A 16,032-nucleotide genomic window follows, 5' to 3' on the forward strand; every position below is an offset into this window, starting at 1 on the left:
AGAAACAGGCCATGCACATACTTATTTGTTTTGTCAGTTACAACTGTACTAAAACCGGTTTGAATCCCTTAACAAACCTCTTTGTGTGAACAGGATACTGTAGTCACACCAATAAATGTAGAAGCGTCCATGTATAGTCAATTGCATTGTTTGCGTTCACTGCTGACTTTTACCATATTTTTTTACTGTGGCAAATTATATCCCATTTATAAAATAAAAAAACCTCCCTATAACCTGCCTATTGCTTAATCTGTTATGAGAAGCAGTAAAAATGAATGCATTGAACTTCTGTTGGTTTTAAAGCTGAACCTGTTAAAATAAGGAAGAGTTTAATATAGCACTGTGCCAGGCCCTTAACTTAAATGCACAGCTCAACACTCTTAGGCATTTGGACATGTGCTTAGATCAGAAAGTAATCTGACTAATGCTTAGTGCAGTTGTTTCATTATAATACTGTAATACTAATCCTTAAATTATACAACGGCCTGTCCATGGTGTTTCATTTAGAAATACAAATTACCTAAGTGTACTAAGAGGGTATTAGGAATTTACTAAACTTATTGTGCTGATAGTACTGTTTATTTCAAAAGCTGTGCATTGTTCAGCATCTTTTTTTTAGAGACATTATGCAAATCAGGCAAAAGTACAAACAAGCCGAAAAATGTAGTGTGCATGCAATTAAGACAAAATTTAAATGGCAATTCCAAATTTTCCAAATGCTGGGTAGTGAAGAATGCAGCAGACTGTTGCAATTTCTACTTCAGTGAAACTTGAGTGAAACGTCATCACTCAACCGCTGAGATCCAAGCACCCAAATCAGTCTATTACAATACTATAACACACATATGACTGGTTATTATGTTTGATCAATTGAACATTTGATCAATATTTCTATAGATGGGCATTTGAAAGTAGCTGTGCATTTTGCAGCATGTAACCAAAGATATTAATATTAACAAGATGCGTCACTTCCATTACAATGAATGGCGAGGAATGCAACGCTCAATATGGCCGCTCAAGCGAAGGATGTCCCGCCTTACAGGAAAACGAGCCAATCGTCAATCAGTAAAGACTGGCGATTCTCTGGGGTGGGGCTCTTGTGAAAGGCAACCTCGAAAATAGTGATTCTTAGCAGAATTTAAGCTTAGCAAACCCAAGTTATGATACAGTTCATGTCATCATGTTTAATTATTGATCGAAAATATGCTGTTTAATTGTGATTTTTCCAAGGAATTTTAGAAATATCTGTCTTCCCCCATTCAAGTATATGACTGTGGACTTGCTATGATGTAAATAGCTGCCCCGAGGCTTTGCTAAAATGGCCGCTGAGTGGCACGACTTCTGTAAACGGACTTGGATGTAACACACAATGTGTAATTTGAGGATTTTAGGAGCACTGTCATGTAGGCTACAGGTCAGGTGATTGGCCCAGAAAAATATGAAATGGGAGCATGCAGGTGTTGTAACCAAGCAACTTTCTTTTATGATGAATTATAGTGCTATAACTTTCTCTAGACTTTATAGACCTTGACATTTGAGCACAACACACCGCCAGTTGTACCGCTACAGGTTTGCTCCACAGACTTCAGTGCCTCCGGGAATGTGGATGCAAGTGATATGAACGGACGTTTGGACTGTGTTATTAGAGCGCTGTGACAGGGATTGAGAGTGTACTGTCCCTGACAAAGACACACAGAGGGACCTTACAGCATTTGCAAGTCTAAATCTTCACAACTCAAATGTGAAGACACCTTTCAGGAAGAAAACCAGGCTTTAAATTTAGATTTCTCTCTCTCTCTCTCTCTCTCTCTCTCTCTCTCTCTCTCTCTCTCTCTCTCTCTCTCTCTCTCTCTCTCTCTNCTCTCTCTCTCTCTCTCTCTCTCTCTCTCTCTCTCTCTCTCTCTCTCTCTCTCTCTCTCTCTCTCTCTCTCTCTCTCTCTCTCTCTCTCTTCTTGCAAGTAGGTCATAAACTTTCCTTGGTACAAAGAAAACTCAGCAATCCAGATGGTTTTTGGCTTGAACATGAAAGCCTTGTTTTATTTTTAGTGTCCAATTCAGCTTTTAGGATTAAGAAAAAAGTCATTGGGCCCTATTTTAACGATCTAAGCGCATGGCCTAAAGTGCATAGCGCAGGTGCACTCAGGGTGTGTCTGAATCCACTTTTACTAATTTAACAACGGGAAAACAGTTGTCTAAACATGGTCTAAACACGTTGTCCCAATTCTCTTATTGAGTAATGGGTGTTTTTTGGTCGTAACGTGCAATAAACCAATCAGAGTCTCATCTCTCATTGCCTTTAAGAGCCAGATGCGCTCACGGCATGGCGGATTCGCTATTTACACAGGGGTAATACTGAACGGTTCTCTTTTATCTTTATGTACACTATAATAATCTTTTACATTGTAATCCATTTAATTTTATATTTGGCATGTTTGTGTGCTGCTGCGCTTCCCTCTGTCTACCCGCCCAGAGGCGCATTTTCTACTAACGCGCTCTTTAAATTAAAAAAAATTGCGCCATTGACTTTAGACCAGCAACATGTCAACAATGCGCCTGCAAACACCTCTTTTTAAGACCAACATGCCCACGGGCGCACAAATGAGCGCAAATGCATTTGCTATTTAAACAAAGCGGCGCAGGACGGGAAAATGAGAAGTGCGTCGGACTGAAACTAGCAAAAACACTTGCGCTGCGCCGAGTGTACGATAGGGCCCATTGTTTTTAAAGAGGTTTGGATAGGCCTTTTTAAAATAAAGTGAATGCCAATATATTGGAAGTATGTGGACTCATTATACACCCTTAAAGGTCTAGAGTGGGATTTATGGCGGCCACTAATGGTGAGTTTAAGAATTGCAACCAATCTCTCAGTCCTCCGTTAACCCCTCCGTTTCGAAACACAATGGTGGCCACCACAGTACAAAAATATGTCGTTGGCTGAGACAGCGTGTCTTCTCATGTTGACGCATGGAAGAGATCATGCGGGCGTTAGAAAGACTGTAGAAAGAGCGATTTCTTATTTTTTACATAAAATAAAGGGTCTGTGGATTTTAAGTATAAAAAGAAGGATAAAAGTCAGGACTTGCGTTAATATTATAAAGACTTTCCAGCAGAGACGTGTTAGGACCCGCGGTACTAAGACTTTTAGCGGAGATACTCATAGAAATCTATGGAGATACTTTCCGGCAGAGAGACGTTGGAGAGAAAGATCATCTAAAAATCACCCCCGAGGAGGTTGCTTTGATTCGGATCAACATGTGAGTAACATTGGTTTTTCTGTCTGTTAGAACCCAGATATGTTGTTGTTGTAATATTAGCTGTGTAACAGAGCAGTTTTGAGCATCATTTGTTTATCTGGAACCAGTGTGCTGCTTGTATACTGTATACTCGTGCCGCCTCCGCTTATTTTATTAATGTGCATTGTTATTTGCGTGGTCTTAGCTATGATAAAGCTAAGCATTTTGTGCTTGCATTGCACAGCACGTTTGAGGGCAGAGCTAGCTAACAGAAAATAGCAACACTTTTAAAGGCTCCGCTAAACCTGTCAATGGACACATTTCATCAAGTTAAGTTAAGTATTGTCATGAAAGTGTGTTATTATAACTTAGAAGAGCAAAGGGTTACCATCAGATGTCCTTCAGGTGCCACAAACCAGATGTGTTACGATGAAGACCCTTCCCTCGCAGTGACATTTGCCCTTAAAATGGACCTGTTGTGTATCTCTTTCTGTTCACATCATACCATATCCTCCTCCACCACAGCCACTGTGTTCCTTGAGTTCTGGAAAAGGAGGAGGGCGGAGCTAACCTACGACTGGGATTTGATTGACTGGGAGGAAGAGGAGGTGAGCTTGCTTCTTTTAAAGACTGTACATTTTCAGCTCAAGTTATGTAATTGTTGCCTACATGCACCATGAGATACACTTTATCAGACCTGTTTAAATGACCATTTAGTTCATGAACTGAAAGTGGTGTGTGTTTGTTGTATTCCTTATAGTATAAACCCTGTGTCATGCTGTGTTCTGTGAGTGTGCCTTTTATCAAATCATGTTATGTTGTGCATGCTGTATTCCTGACGTGAATACAACTCAAGGGACGTTCACACTGATGGCAATTACGAGTGACTGTTGAATGATATTGAATTAAAGTTGGCTATTTGAGGCAACAATACAAATATACAGAGCAGAGTTCATCTTTATGCAGATGCAATGAAGTGGATGAATGAAGTGGTTCAGTGGTCCGCCTCCATAGCTGGATTTTGCAGTCGAGTAGGGAGCCCCATAGAATCAGTACAGTGACAGTGACTTCAGTCATTTGCATCAATAGCCGGGTTTTCATCACACTTGTTTTATGCACATTTTGAAGTTTCGCATCGGAAACGAGTGATGGAAACGTTTTTACGCTCGGTTGAGATGGTTTTTCTTTTTTGCGAAAAACAATTAATGCGAATAATGGGAGATGGAAACGCATTTGCCAAATAAATTCTGACATAGCAAACATTAAAGCCACGAGACGAAGCGGCTCTTACCGTTGATTTTGTCTTTCTGGTTTACAGATCTTTTTTATTTACTGTTGGTTACTAGGTTACAAATTCCACCGTGATCCGCTCAAGGAACTTGATGGAAACGCACCAATTTTGCATTAGTCTTTCTGTTATTGCGAACTTTGAAAAGATTTGCTTCACAGTTGGATGGAAACGCGGCTAATGAAGCAACCACATTTTCAAGGAGGGTTGCAATGTTGGTGTGTAATTTTATGCAAATGAGCATGAAGTAATGCAATGCACACCTATGGGATAAGAATTAATGTAATGTATGCAAAATGGGAGGGACTTAAAGTACTTGTTTTGACCTCCAGCAATAAACTCTCAGTCAGTGTGAACATCTTGTGAATCACATTCTGTATCATCTCAGCATGTGTAGAATCATTGTTGTGTTCAGCGTATGATTTGTGTGACATGTGTGTGAGTGTGTGTGTGTGTGTGTCAGTGTGTCAGTGTAATGCGTGTCCAGGGGAAATCCTTGAGAGATAGAGCATCCAGATGTGGCTGATATTTGCTGTTGGTCGTGTTGTTGCTAATTTCTGTATCACGGTGGTTCTCAAACTATATATTTTTTGTTTTTATTTATAATTTTAACGTAGGTTTTTGTTTGTAATTATTAGACTCTAATGAGTATTGTTGGTCAAGTTAAATTAGTTTTTCATTGGCAGATGGTAATATCTGGAAGGGCAGGCCAATGGTTAATATAATACAGAATCATGATTTTAGCAATTATATACACATGAAATTGCAAAAATATATTGAATACTTAATTTGCATATTCATGTTTTGTTTATATTTTTATCTGCTTGTAAAAATATAGCCTACTGTATTATAGTATTTAGTATATACGATAGTAGTATAGTTACTATACTCCACTGAAATTAGTATTATGAGCCGTTTTATGTGTTAAAAATCCAGATCAGGTGCATTATGGGATATCTCATAAATAGGATGTATATAATATGCGATATATCTTAAAGAGAGTTTGAGAATTACTGCTGTATACAATCCTTTTGCTATATTCAGTTGTCATATTGTTGACTTAAAGAGATGCACACTGTATATGTGTTGTCAATAAATGCATCATGTTAAGGCCTCTGAAGTGAATATACTGTGTGTCATTTAAGTCATGTGATATAACCTCTGGTGTAGCATCATCGCTGGTCACTATGTTTCCAGCCAAAGCAGATGATGCTGAACATCTTGTGTTATGAAAGTCAGTCATGGCAGCTGAAAGCAAATGTTTACTTTCTGTTTGTTTGTTTTTTCAAATAATATGTTGTCTTTTTGAAAAGGAGGAACTACGGCCCCAGTTTGAAGCCAAATACTCCCGGAAGGAGAGAGTAAACCCCATCTCAGGAAAACCAGAACCCTTCCAGCCTCTCACAGACAAACTCAGCCGGCTCATGGTGTCTGTGTCGGGAATCTTCTTTATGGTAGGATCCTGTGTTCAGTTCAGCTAAAAAAAGTATTTCTGTAGAAAGATTTAAAATTATCTAGATTAGATCATTTATATGCAATGTCTGAAAGGACAGAACGATCAGACACCTCCAGAACACGTTAAAAACACGTTTAACACTTCAGCTTTCCATTCAAAGTGGTTGTTTTTTTATTTTACTAAGTGTTGTTTTACTAAATCATTACTTAGTTATTAATTCATTGTATTCAGCAATATTTTCTGGATGCTACTTGGGCTTTGAGCCAGAGCTATTGAAAGAGAGCGTTTTGACGCACTGTGATCTTGCCACCACAAAAGGTCCAAACTCTCAGCCTGTTTCAATGGCTTCAAGCAGGACAGACAGCAGAAACGACTGTATTTGCAGCCATTTTCATTAAATAGAAAAACATTAAATGCATTGATTACAATGTTTTAATGGCATGGCATTAATCAGGCTTTCTGGTTTAATTTTACAAGGAAGAATACGCATCACAGAATACATTAACAGTATGTATGCATTCATATGTTTCTCGTGCCTCTATGATTATTATTACATCACAATGTGAACTTCAAATATAACCATACAACATGTAATTTATTAAAGAATAATCAATGATTGCAATATAGATCATTTTATTATACAGTATTATGCACAGCGAGAGGGTAAATAACTTTTTCATTTAATGGGCAGTCTTCATAGAAACTCATTCAACTTCCTGCTGGAAGAGATGGATGACAGAAAGTCCTGCACACACACAAAAACATCCTTATAATAAATAATAAAAGACCAGTTTGACAGAGGTGTGTATGGTTATGTTGTATTGTTTGCCTGTATTAAATAAATTTACATTTATGCATTTGGCAGATGCTTTTATCCAAAGCGACTTGCATTGCATTATTTTGTTTCTGATGACCTTGGCGGTCCTAGTGCCGTGCTCTAACCACTGAGCTACAGGAAAGCATAAATAAATGATTAAAAATAAATTAAAGATCAACAGCTGTAAGTCAGGATTTATTGGGCAAGGGATATCCCTTGCCTCAAACCTCTCTATTGTGTGCTAAAATAGAGAGAAATGTTATGTGAGTGTTCTGTGGGGCATGAACATTGTGCTGTGCTGTGCTTGTTGTATTAACTGTATTCTACACTACCAGTGTTAAATTATGAAGGGCTGTGTCAGCTAGGGAAGCGCTACTCATGTTAACTGCTAAATACAAATAAAATATAAAACTTTAACTACACAGCAAAATTGCCAGTGTTAAAAAGGGTCAAATTAATTTGACATTTTTAACACTGGTGATTTTACTGTGTAGATATTATGATATTGACCAATAAACATTAAAAGTACAAAGTAAAACTTACCAGTGAGTGTGTTTGGGAAACACTGAAATAGGCTACATAAAGCGCTCCATGACCACGACAAGTTACTTCGGCATTTTATTTTTCCATTGGAGGTCTATGGGAGTGTTGCAACTCTCTCTTTCAACGGCTCTGGGCTTTGATGAGGTTGCTATGGTTTCTGAATGGTTGTTAACACATTTCTGTACACGATTGTTAAGGTAGTTATAGGAAACATTAAATCATGCCTATTAATACGAAGAAGGTTTACTGTATAGGTGGCCCTGTTCCATACTGAATGTAATAATGAATTGTCTCCCTCTGCTGGTGTTGGTATATGAGAGTGGAGGTTTAGCTGTCAAAATGCATGTTATATATGTATTATCTACTGTATGTGACCATTATGTTCCTGATATTACATTTTGACACACACCTCTTGCAGATCTCTTTGGTTCTGACAGCCGTGTTTGCCGTGGTGGTGTTCCGGCTCATTGCCATGGAGAAATTTGCTTCCTTTCAGTGGGAGTTTGTGAAGAAGAACTGGCAGTTCGCCACCTCAGGCACTGGAGTTTGCATTAACTTTATGATCATCATGTCTCTGAATGTGGTCAGTGTCTTTTTTTCTAGTCCCAAAGGCCTTTGTACACCAAGACACAGACAAACAACCAAACAAAATTACCCAGCTAAAAATGTTTGAGTAAAAAAATCTATGCCGCCAAATGAATGAATTTGCGTCAAGCTCTCTGAGAAGAACCTGAATAAAAATGTGGCGATTTGCGCAAATACTCTTCGCAGTGAAAACTAAACAACAGGTTCTTCAAAAAATGGTGCCGTACTGTCTGTACAAAAAGCTAAAAATTAAACAGATGTGTTGTCACTTCCTAGAAGTGTGAAATATAGTGCAAAATATATCATGATAATAATAATTGTTTTCTGTTAGTGTTGCTTAAACACACAGCTGAATTTGCCTCCTACATATTGTGATGTACTCCAACGCGATCTCACATGAATTCGTACATATTTACAAGGTATAAATTTGTACAATGTGAATAGTAAAAGCAATGATGATTATTAGAAAAAAACAACACTGAAGCCCCTCCTCTAACCCCACCCCTAAACCTAAAGTAAATCATACTAAAACATAAAAAATAAAATCGTACAAATTCCTACAAATTAACCACCCTGTACAATACATGCGAATTCCAGTGAGATTGTGTTGGAATTTCCCACCAACTGTAAATAGACAAAGTAAAATTTGTAATTGTTTTTTTTTCCAATTTGAAAGTTGATTGTGTGTGTGTGTGTGGTTGAGTTGTAGACCAGCGGTGTGAGGACAAGGAGAGTAAAGTGAGGACATTTTGGCCGGTCCTCACTTCCAGAGATCCCTTTAAAGGGCTGTTTGAGGGTGAAGACTTGGTTTTAGGGTTTAGGTTATAATTAGGTTTAGGGTAAGGGTCAGGGTCAGGCGTGTAGGAATGACGGTTAGGGTAACGGGCTAGAGATTGCATTGCGTCAATGTATGTCCTCATAAAGATAGCTGCGCAAACGTGTGTGTGTGTGTGTGTGTGTGTGTGTGTGTGTGTGCGTGCGTGCGTGCGTGCGTGCGTGCGTGCGTGTGTGAAATTCGGGTTTGGTGTTAGCTGTAAGGTTGTTAACAAAGGTAAATTATCACTAGTGTTCAAAAACAAATACAGCCTACTAATTGTTGCATCGTCTGAACAACTATGTTCAGTTTTAGAACTGTTCATTGTTCAACCCTGTTTATTTTCTTTTACCCAACAGGTCTATGAAAAAGTGGCCTACCTTCTTACAAACTTGGGTAAGTATTGATTTAAGATGAAATTCCAGCAGTGTTCAAGCTGTGGGAACTCGTCACCTTCCTCTAACAGCGTACAGTATAATATACTGCAGTGATATTTTTCCCAATGACTGGATCATTCTGGAATGACTAGAGGTTCAAGGTTGTCTTACTTGTGGTCTAGAACACCCACGAACAGAGTCAGAATGGGAAAACAGCTTTGCCCTCAAGATGTTCCTCTTCCAGTTTGTCAATCTCAACAGCTCCACCTTCTACATAGCATTCTTCTTAGGCAGGTGAGCACACAGATCCACATTTACTGTATCTGCATTTATTGTTTGTTTTTCAAGAAAATCTATTCCGTATTCACCATGAATGCTTCCGTTGACTCCACTTCCACTATGTTTTTTATGTTCAGGAGTCAGATTTGCTTACCCTCAGTGGCAACACACATGCAGACACAAACACCTTCCCCCATGTTAGCATGGTTAATTGAATTTCTATGCTAACCGAATGTTACTGTGGTGTGTGTTTATTGTGTTTGTGTGTGTTTCGCAGGTTCGCTGGCAGGCCGGGCGACTATAATAAGCTGTTTAACCGATGGAGAATGGAGGAGGTGGGTGAGATAAGATGGGTTGTAAATGAGTCCTCTCACACTTGGATATACATCAGCGAACCCATATTAACATCCCGCCTCAGTTACGCAACTACCTTGAGAATTTAATAAAAATGGTCATTATTCAGTGCAGACTTACATAGACATAACTGCATGATCATAACTTTTGCAGTTGCTCATAACACAGTCTGCCAGAATGTCTCGGGAAATCATTTGCTGTTTGTTTGCAGCTCTACTCACACATTACCTGTCATAATCACAACCACACTCTAAAAAAAAGCCGTAAAAATAGGGCACAATATACTGTATTAATATGAAGGAATTTTCCGTGTTCATTTTTACAGTTGTTTTACCTGTATTTTACATTTTGCACTGCATTCATTTGCATTTTAGCATTAATGGAAATGTACGTAAAATAAAGGAAAATGTACTGGTAATTTTCTGCCAGTACTTTATCTGTTTTTTTACGGGATTTTTTTTTACAGTGCAGGAGATACTGTATGTTTAAGATGTTTTATTATTGGTGTTTCTTTTTTTTAGTGTCACCCCAGTGGTTGTCTGATTGACTTGTGCCTACAAATGGGAGTGATCATGGTGTTAAAACAAATCTGGAACAATTTTATGGAGCTGGGCTACCCGTGAGTATTTTAGCATTACTGGACATCGGTTGTTTACTCAGGTTTGTAATTTAAATGTTGACGCACGTAGTAGTAACGGCAGAAACCAAGGGAGTGCAAACTTCCAAGCGCCAGAAAAAGGGAAAGAGCGACATGGCCAGCATTTTGCACGTGTTTTTACATGCGACATGTGAATGACCCTAACATTTCTATGATAAAACAGTTGTCAAACATTAAACATTTAGCTACTTACATCTGGCTCTTTCACTCTTCCAACCTTGGCTTCTGTCAATACAGCAATTCCCGCCTTCTTTCATTTGGTTGGACAGTAATCCTCGCCTTCCTTCAAATGTTTGGCCACCTCAATCAGATTGACATTGACAAGCTCATTCAGAGTCCATATAAATTAAACTTCATTCCATTTCGACACAGCAAGGTAAACAAAGTAATGTTGTACATTATTCATTATACAATAATAATAGAGTGTAAATTATTATATGTATTTAATCGATTATCCATTCATTAAATGGATGCCAACTAATTGGGACAATAAAGACCTCGCTACTACCCCTAACCTTACCATGTACTTTATTATTAAACACTTGTTAGCCATTTTCAAATATTTTCTTCATTTTGTTGAAAATCAATGCCTGTATGATCTGATTTGTGATGTGAAAATGTAGTTCGCCAAAAGGCGGATTTGATCTTGCATTCAAATGTAGCGTCAGAACTACTTGTGAAATGACTCTTACAAACACTAGCGAAATAAAAACATTGATCAAACTTAGTGAAATTCATTCATATGTATTACTGAAATACCGCTGACAAACACTAGTGAAATAAAAACATTGATCAAACTTAGCGAAATTCATTCATATGTGTAACTGAAAAACTTCTTGTAACCACTTGTTAAACAAACACATCGATCTGCAATGGTGACATTCATTCAAATGTATTAATGATATACATCTTACAAACACTAGTGAATTCATTCATATGCATTACTGTAATATAAATCATTCACATGCATTACTGAAAAGTCTTTTACCAAAAAACAAAAGATATTTAGAACCAGCGACAAGTTACAGGAGCTGCCTGATATTACTGTTCTCAGCGGGTCGTGACCACTGACAGCCCAAATCTTCCACCTTCAAAAACGACGGAGCACATTTTTAAACAGTCGTGCCTTTATAAATCGACATCAGATTGTATGTTTAAACAACCACATTGTGATCTAATGAACTCTTAAAATTACATTTTGCGAAACAATGGATGAACTTACAAAAGTTTACCAGGGCTCAAATCAAACTCAACGGAAGTGCGTGTGTTCCTTTTCCACTGAAATAACCTCTCATCAACTACACTGAAATCTTTCAACTATACCTGAAATATGTTGCCTCAGTAGTGCACTAGTTTATATAAGAGGCTTTTTTGTCACGAATTTAACAAGGAGAAGACTCAATTGCGGGGTAGTTTATTGAGTGTCCACAAAAAAAGCAATTAATTAATCCACCAGGCACCACCAACGCATTCCACAGAGACCACGAGAGTCCGTGGGGAGAGGGCTCGACCCGACGGAGCTCACGGGAGAGATAATAGAACCACCGAGGGAGATCTTGACCCGTCAAAGGCACAGTCCACAGGAACCCCGGAGTCCGCAGGGAGATGGCTCGATGCGACGGGACTCGCGGGAGAGAGAACAGGACCACTCCGGAGCAATTCCACCCACGGAGGGAGAGCAGGAAGGAGCTGACCCGTCGAGGAGGTACCTCGACCCGTAGAAGACTCAGAGCTGACGAAGTCCGCCCCTGGTGGCGAGTTGCCTGGGTGAAGAGAGCCGAGAGGTCCAGGAACCAACAAGAACTATAGGGGCAAATCAAACTGATAGAAAATAACAAAGACACTGGAGACACACAAAAAACCAAAGAGAACCTAAAACTAGAGATTGCTAAGAATAGAATACTAAGGACTAGAATAAAATGACAGTGACTAAAGACTAGTCTTTGGTAGACAAGCAAAGCCTGTAACATATACTAGCTATCACAAACAAACACAACAATCTGACACAGGACAGTAGAACAGAATGGAATATAAAGGGAAGGAAATCAGAAGCCAAACGAGAAACAGGAGGGGAGAGAGAGAAGATAACGAGCAAACCAGGTGAGAAGAATTAAACAATAACTAGGCGATAAACAGGGTAACAAGGGGCGTGGTCACACCACAATTACAGGAAAGCACATGGCAGGCTGTAAACCACACCATGACCATGTGCTCAACAAGAGACAACACATGAGCACAAGTGTTATGACCTTGAGAAAGTCTATCGATCTGAAATTGTTTGTTTGTATTTTTGCTCTCTCTCTTTTCTCGTGAGATATATTATTGTGTTCCAGGTGGGTGTGGTCTCCTTTAACCAGTTGGTGATCATGATTGGTCCGAAAAAGCACCTACTACGGATATAAGGACCGCCCCAAACATTCGTCCTTTGCCCTTGGTGCCATTGTGCTATAGTGTCTTCGAGCTTCTTGTTTCTATAGTTACTTTCGTGATTCGCTTTGGGTTCTAAAAATCAGATTCGTGAGATTGTTCATACGTACAACACAACTTGTTTACACCCGTTTGTCCCAGAGAGTTATTAGCGTTAAAGCTTTAGAGTGTTTTATTATAGTAACTTAAATACAGGATCTTTCCTATAAGAGCATTACTTGTTTTATGATTTGGATTTTAAGATTGTTGTGTATACACTCTTTAACTTTGTAAATATTTATTGCTTAAATTATTGTACATATCATTGCCAAACTTAAGGGAGGTAGGGGGTCAGACGCCATTTTGTTTATATGCCTTTTTCACTTTGTTCACAAATTATTTATTTGGCAAAAACTCTGTCGACAAAGAACTTTTTTTATTTTAAATTCTGTTACGACCTCTAGAGGTAAGTTGTTACAGAAAATAAAATAAAAAAGTTCTTTGTCAACACAAGAATTTTTTCCAAATTATTTATTTCACTAGTGTTTGTAAGAGTCATTTAAATAATTATGCAGGCCCCCAATACCCCAGGCCCATATGCACCTGCAAACCCTGCATACCCAGACGCTACACCACTGGTTAGGATGGTTTGTTACGAAGCTTCCAAAACCATCCTTATTACAGGTTTTTGTACTCTTGCACTATTTTATTCAGCCTTGCGACTGATTCAAACCTAAATCAAGAACTTCCTAAACACAGACGACACATTACACAGGTCTCCTGAATATATAGAAAACATTAGATCACACATTTCACAGGACTCCTGAATATAGAGAAAACATTATTACTGTTACATTTCAATTTGGACATGTTTCGTGCATTTTATGTTCAAGTTTGGGACAAAGGAAAGTCAAGTCACCAAAATGCAGATAAAAATCAGTGGAACCATTAAAGAGCGACAAGTATGCTCTGAAAAAGACAACATTAGCTGCTGTGAACAAATAAATATTGACAAGCCTTGAAATAAATTACAGGCATTGCACTTTGCTGTTTCTGCTTCACCAAGAGATCCTTCAGGTTATCTTGGGTGGGAGGTGTGTTAACTTGCCATTGGTGTACTTTATGGATCTGTGCTTGGTCCCTGCTTCGTGTCAATATAAACAACATTGCTGGGTATTCATAAATGCACATGAATTTTCTTAACAAATAGTGAAGACTTAAGCTATAGTGAAGACATTAAACCTATTATTTTAGCCAATCATGTAAAATGTCCTGAAACAAACAGAAAGATATCATAATTTATTACTGAATTTGTTACTCAGTGGGGTTCATGGGGACAGAAGCAGGAGCTGTTATCTGCACTGGGACACAGGAACAGAGTTTGTCCTCGGTTCCTGTTCCCTGCTCTCACACTCCACTGATTTTGCCAACTTTGCATTAAAGAGAAAACAACGCATCATCAGAATGAGCTACGGGTACAGAGTTAACCATAATAAGGGACATTAGATCATTCCTGTCTACCATGACTGTATACTCTACAATGCTTACTGGCTTATTTATTGATTTCGATTAAGCAATATTACGTGAGTAAAAGAGCTGCTGTACTGAATTTCAAGGCATAAGACCAGAGGTACAGTATTTATAGCCGTGCTCATATTTGTATCAGCAGAACAATTGTGTGATATTGATTTTTTTGTATAAAAGTTCTGTAAACATTATTAATATTGAATAGCATATGTTTCAAACTAAATGTTGTCAGTTCTAATATCTATTTCTGCCAACCAGAGTAGTTTAAAATAAGCCAAAGGCAGACCAAGGTGTGTCTTTTAAACATCCCAGTTCTGTTATTAGAAATATCAGAACTCTTGAAATGCTAATTGTCCTATCAGAGTAGTGAACTGAACCAAAATATTGTTTCAATTTGATTATTATAGTGAATATAATAAATGGAAGCCTGATTTTGATATTCCTGATGAAATCTGCTTAGGGTTGGTTCTAAAACCCAAAATACACATATGCCTGCAATGCCTGCATGCCATTAAGGGTGGGTCTTGCTGTTTGGAAAACACAATAAGTGTCTGTCCAGGGGATGGGCCAGGACTATACATGACCCCAACAAATCCATTAAAGGACATTCAAAGTCTAGGAGGATCAACTTATGCAGTTGGGGCTTGAGTCTCAGCCATTACCAATTAAGTTCTGTGTTCTTCCTCCAGACTACTGCAGAACTGGTGGTCTCTGCGTAAGATCAAGCGTGCAGGTGAGCAGAGTAAAAGTAAAGAAGAGCTTCCACAGTGGGACAGAGACTGGAACCTTCAGCCCATGAACACTCATGGCCTGGTGGACGAGTACCTGGAAATGGGTGGGTTCTGCTCCACAACATCTGGTGAAATAAATGTGCCAAGTAATGCTGTGAAAATTTATGAAAATTAGTTTAGTTTATTTACAGTGGACTGTAAGATTCGTTTTTGTTCTGTACAGTTTTGCAGTTTGGTTTCACCACTATTTTCGTGGCGGCCTTCCCTCTGGCTCCACTGCTGGCTTTGCTCAACAACATCATTGAAATCCGATTGGACGCCTACAAGTTTGTCACGCAGTGGAGGCGACCAATGCCAGCACGGGCTACTGATATTGGTAAGTCTTTTCGGCCTCTTTATCAACTTGTGTCCGTTTGTTCCAACCTACGTGTATTTGTAATTAAATGAGTTCGCTGGCATGGTTTTCTATAACATATTTTAACTCTAAACGGAATATTGGCCGGGACATATTGATTTGGACATTTCAATTATCTGGACAAAAATCATCTCTTCATCTTGAGTTGTTACTTTCAAAGTTTTTTTGTTGTTGTTGTTAAATTAGGCATCTGGCATGGCATCCTGGAGGGAATCGGAGTTGTGGCAGTCATAACAAATGCCTTTGTCATCGCCATCACTTCAGACTACATCCCTCGCTTTGTCTATGCTTTCAAATATGGCCCCTGTGTGGACAAGGGTTACCGGAACGAAAAGTAAGAGGATTTAATTTAATCAGCAAGTGGCAACTGCAGTGCCAAGCAAACCAGAGGTTGCCAAGATGCAGCTTTGACTTTGGCAACTTTCCTAGAGAATCTCTAGGAAACTATTGTGTTCACATTCAAAAATCAATTATAAAATCATTCAGATTTACTAGGATTCGTATCTTGAGATCATCTAAACCAAATTTGGATGAAATACAATTACCGGG

At 38.7% G+C, this 16,032-nt stretch overlaps 1 protein-coding gene across 5 annotated transcripts in view; it reads left to right on the plus strand.

Moving 5' to 3' along the window:
* ano3 (anoctamin 3) overlaps positions 1-16,032 on the plus strand; it is a 41,093-nt gene that overhangs the window by 20,737 nt on the left and 4,324 nt on the right. For 3 of the 5 annotated variants that reach the window (XM_057330008.1, XM_057330011.1, XM_057330009.1), the window contains 11 exons: positions 3,759-3,841; positions 3,994-4,020; positions 5,835-5,975; positions 7,756-7,920; positions 9,096-9,132; positions 9,296-9,407; positions 9,670-9,727; positions 10,268-10,365; positions 15,027-15,172; positions 15,292-15,444; positions 15,670-15,817. In XM_057330008.1, coding sequence (XP_057185991.1) covers positions 3,759-3,841; positions 3,994-4,020; positions 5,835-5,975; positions 7,756-7,920; positions 9,096-9,132; positions 9,296-9,407; positions 9,670-9,727; positions 10,268-10,365; positions 15,027-15,172; positions 15,292-15,444; positions 15,670-15,817 — 1,168 coding nt within the window. The remainder of the gene's footprint in view (positions 1-3,758; positions 3,842-3,993; positions 4,021-5,834; positions 5,976-7,755; positions 7,921-9,095; positions 9,133-9,295; positions 9,408-9,669; positions 9,728-10,267; positions 10,366-15,026; positions 15,173-15,291; positions 15,445-15,669; positions 15,818-16,032) is intronic. The other 2 variants (XM_057330010.1, XM_057330012.1) reach the window with 1 other exon arrangement.

The sequence above is a fragment of the Triplophysa rosa genome, linkage group LG3 (assembly GCF_024868665.1).
Source record: "Triplophysa rosa linkage group LG3, Trosa_1v2, whole genome shotgun sequence".
Taxonomy (NCBI): Eukaryota; Metazoa; Chordata; class Actinopteri; order Cypriniformes; family Nemacheilidae; genus Triplophysa; species Triplophysa rosa.